Here is a 4,663-nt window from a genome sequence, read left to right as displayed (position 1 = left end):
TGCACCAAACACAAACCAAACCCCACGTGATTCACACGATTCCCTCACCCATCCGCCAATCCGTGGGCGCCGAACGAACCCCTCAACTCCCCTCGTCCGATTCCAGCACCAAGTGCTCGGCTTCCCGTTCAAGATCGAACACACGGACCTCCTCAAGTTCCGCCGCTCGTACTCCTTTCCCCTATTAATCCCGGCATGTGTAATCCACCCCTGTCCCCTCTGTTCGTTAGGTGAATCGCCTTGATGCACGTCCTCTCCCAACCACCTTCCCTCATTGCAGACGCTCAGATTCGAGCTCCCCAGCCAACCCGATCTCTCTAGAGCACAACGCCATTCACGTTGCCGCCGTCACGCATGGAGGAAACCCCACCGCCATTCCACCTCACCACTACCTCTGTCACTCGAAGCCGCACCCATCCGCCCATTCACTTTCGTCGAAGACCCGCCGGAGAAGCGCCACCATCGACGCCTGAGACCGCCTCCGCGTCCTCTGTTGCTGGTGGGCACGCGCGCGCATGTGAACTCTTCAGCCAATCGCACGGCGACACGTGGCCATCCTTCTACAGTAGACGCTACAACGTCGCTACAGTAATTCCAGAAAAGGGTTTTTCCTTTTTTTTCAGATTTCAACTAAACTTCTTTTGGCTATATCTTTTAGTCTACAAATCCAGTTTAGGTGATTCCTTTTCCTATGCACTCACAATGACCAAAAGACTATGGCATAACCAAAATTTTACATGTTTGCACTTTTCAAATTTGAATTCGTTCAAAGTTGAATTAAATCTTTTGGAGGCCTTAACTTTCAAAGTGTTTTTCGGAATATAGCGATTCTTTTTGCGTCTGGAAACTTGTATCAAATACTTGTTGATAATATTTTGTATAGTCAAAATTTCAAATACTTTTGACCTGTTTGAATTTAAATTCAATTCGAACTTCATCTCACTATAATTTTAATTGTAGTGCTCCTATTCAATTCATTCCTTTTGCAAATGAACCCTTATGTCATATGCAATCTATTACACCACTTCTATGTTGTTTCCCATCACTTTGACTTTGCTTTACATTATGTCAAATATAAGCTTATCAAGCAATATTCGGTTGTTCATTAACTCTTTCGAGTTCATTCCTTCACCCTGACACCTTATAGCACCATATGCACCCAATATTATATATTAAACCTATATATAATGTATATTGATATTGTTCAACCATGCCATATTTGTTTGTTTTTCTTTTGGTTCTTCTGTATGGCATGGTTATTTATTTGGATTCTTTTGTTTACGATAGATTGCTCGGGGCGTGGCGAGTAGAATTGTCAGGATTGTGAGTGCGGAGAACTTCATCAAACGTACCAGGCAAGTTACACCTTAATCATCCTTCATCCTATTATTTTTCTATGCATATATATATATATATATATATATATATATATATATATATATATATATATGTGTGTGTGTGTGTGTGTGTGTGTGTGTGTGTGTGTGTGTGTGTGTGTGTGCCCAGGCACCTTGCCTTTTCACCATTTGATAACATTTAGATGCGTGCTGTTGTGATACATATAAAAGGTAACTGCCAATCCATTAGTAATTGCCAATTCTTAAACAATTAAAGTTGGAAAGAATTATGAGGCGTATCATTTAGTGGATGTCATTAAACACGCCATGCATGGTGACATATCTTTAGAAGGAAAAAATGCTACACATTAGGTTTATGGATATTTAATTAATATTTGTACGAACTAGGTACGTATGAATTCATTTTATTAATATGTACCCATTAGATTGGTATACGTATATACCCATAATATTTAGTACGTAAGCATTATATTTTTTGTCTATGTATACACCCAAAATATTTAGTACGTAACGCATTATATTTTTGGTGTACATATATACCCAGAATATTTAGTATGTAACGCGTTATATTTTCTGTGTATGTATATACCCAGAATATTTAGTACATACCCATTAGATTAAGTATGTATGGATTCACTTATTTAGTACATATCCATTAGATTTTTTGTGTATGTATATACCTAGAATATGCAATATATTTTCTTGTATGTGCATACTCATCGTATTTACATACCTCTACATGAAATTTATGAGTATATACCCCGATATAATAAATACATGGGATAGTATGTGGCTATATGTAACATACATTCCTAAAACTAAAAATAATCATAGGTGGGTATATGTGCGTAGGAAAAAAATCATGCGTGGGTATCATATATTCCTATATGTTTAAAAAATTAGGATCACATTTTATATTATTTGGTCACTTTAATTTGTATAGAAATATTAGCCGTTAAAAGCGTGATCTGTCCTTATTTTCAAAAAATACTAGATACCTTGAAAAGTAAAACTTTAGAAAAATGCACAAAAACATCCTTAATATACATACAAACCTTTGGAATGACGTTTCGTATTATTCATCATATCTGATAACTTAAAGAATAAGACTGTATATACATACCCTTATTGTTTTAAAGGAATTATATTAGGAAACCATTAATACATTAATTTTTTGGAAAGAAATCATTGACCGTTGATGGTTGTAATGCATGCAAACGAAAATTGGAAAGTCACTATCATGGATTTTACATCATGCAATACAAAACTGACTTGCTAGGTGCCCAGGCACCTAGGTGCCCCACATAATTTACCTATAGTCCTCACATAATCTACCACATTACTATATTTTGCATTGTGTAGGATAATTATGGTAGCATGTTATTTCCATTGAGATTCAACTTAGTATGGCCTTATTGTAGATCGTGGTAGTTGTACTCTTGCTATGCTATGTAGACGGGGATTGGTTCGTGTATGCATCGAGATTATGTGAGGACTATATATAATATAACTTGAGTAACGACATAATATATAATTCACCTTTGGACGGACAGGGTTGCATCATGGAATCTCCTGTTCCTTTTCTAAGGACATGGACCATGGTTAAGTGCACCCGAATGGTATTGCTGGGTGGTTTCAAGAACATCATGGTTTATACCCTCTGAATGTAAGTGGGTGCCGTCCAGACTCTAAAAGATCAGACAGACTTAGTGACTAGTAGCTTCCATGTACAACCACTGGCTAATACGGGCTCTAGCTTAGTTGATCAGTTGTGGAGACCTTACCCGGATGTGCCAGCAGATGTAGTTATGATAGTTGGGATGGACCTCCTATGGGACTAGGCGACTGCTTCTGAAAGACTATGTCTCAATATTCGGGTTGGGTCAAGTGGGTAAATTGTACAAACATCTGCAGAGTGTATAAACTTATCATGATTAGCCGTGTCCCCCGGCTATGGACAAATTTGAGCAGCTAGACCATTACAGTTGTTGGGTGATCTTGACAGATGATACAGTTACTAAAACTTGATGGGAAACCTAATAATGGGGATAGGTTGGTATTGGATTGCCCAATTCAACCTTATCTATTTAATTTTAGTAATATATAATTAAACATAGACTATTATATTATGTAGTTATCAGGGAAAATTAGCTTTCTGCAAAACAACCATTACATTATCCTCTTGATATACCTTGCATATAGAAGTAGGTTTGTCATATCTTTCCCTGTGTGACTTGTCAATACATTCAAAGTATTGACCCTTCGTGGCTGCAATGTTTCATGTTGCAGATCTTATATGATGAGTGAGTGATACGATGTAGGGTTACAATGTCTATACTCGACATTTGTCTATGGTGTTGATGGGTTCCATGAAGATTTTATTTGCTTTTCCGTTGTATTTTTGTTATGAGCAATGCAGGTATGTATTATATTAAATTTTGGATCTATGATGTAATATTATGACATGTGGTTTATTCTTGATATTACATCTTGTATTGTGTGTGTTAGCTATTGATCCGGGGATTAGCAAAGTGAGCATAGAGACATCGAATCTTATTAGGTTTGGGTCGTTATAGATGGTATCTGTAACATCCCAAATTTTCAATTTGGAATGTTAGGCATTAGATCATCATTGCATATCATATTTTTTTGCATTTTGGGTTGATCCTAGAAATTCTATGCAACTCAAGGACCCACAGAGAGAGTTGGGGATTTCGTTATTTTCATATTTGAGTTTTCTCAAATTTTGAAAAGAGGATCATTTGGTTTTAATTATTTTTCTTCCCTAGTATTTCTAAAATAAAAATAATGAGAGGAGATAATATGACTTCTCCAATATAAATGAAATATTGGAGGAAAAATATTAAAATCAAATAAATAGTTTTATTTTGATTTTGTTGCAATTTTATTTGGATTAGAAAAATTGCACGTTTCAAAAATTGCATTTTAGGCCAAGAAAATGTTCATCTTGTTCTAAATATTTTATTTAGACTGTGAAAATTTGTTTTGCCATTTTTAGATTTTTTATTTTATTTTCTAGGATTTGTTTTGTTTCGGCGCAATTTATATAAAAATAATGTCCGCGCCCGACTGGGCCAGCGGCCCAGCCGAGCCGGGCCGGCCTCGCCAGCACCGCCGCCTCGCCCCGTCGTGTCGCCGCCGGACTCGGGGAGTCCGACCCCGAGCCGACGCCGCCGACGCCACTTGCCCAAACCGGCCACACCCCATCCTATATATATACGCCACCCCCGCCGCCTCACCACCACCCACCATCGCCCCGCCCCGCACCCGCAGCCGCCGCCGCT

General features: G+C 38.0%; 1 protein-coding gene across 1 annotated transcript; it reads left to right on the top strand.

Annotated features, from left to right (window-relative positions):
• LOC119293586 lies at window positions 1-3,841 on the top strand. Its single transcript, XM_037572012.1, has 3 exons — window positions 1-588; window positions 1,288-1,355; window positions 3,648-3,841. Exons 1-3 carry the CDS (start codon window positions 355-357, stop codon window positions 3,667-3,669), a joined length of 324 nt encoding a protein of 107 aa, XP_037427909.1. The 5' UTR covers window positions 1-354; the 3' UTR covers window positions 3,670-3,841.
• Window positions 3,842-4,663: the final 822 nt, after the last annotated feature.

This window comes from Triticum dicoccoides, chromosome 4B (assembly GCF_002162155.2).
Source record: "Triticum dicoccoides isolate Atlit2015 ecotype Zavitan chromosome 4B, WEW_v2.0, whole genome shotgun sequence".
NCBI lineage: Eukaryota > Viridiplantae > Streptophyta > Magnoliopsida > Poales > Poaceae > Triticum > Triticum dicoccoides.
The sequence above is the reverse complement of the archived record's forward strand: the minus strand, read 5'-3'. Positions and strand labels throughout refer to the sequence as shown.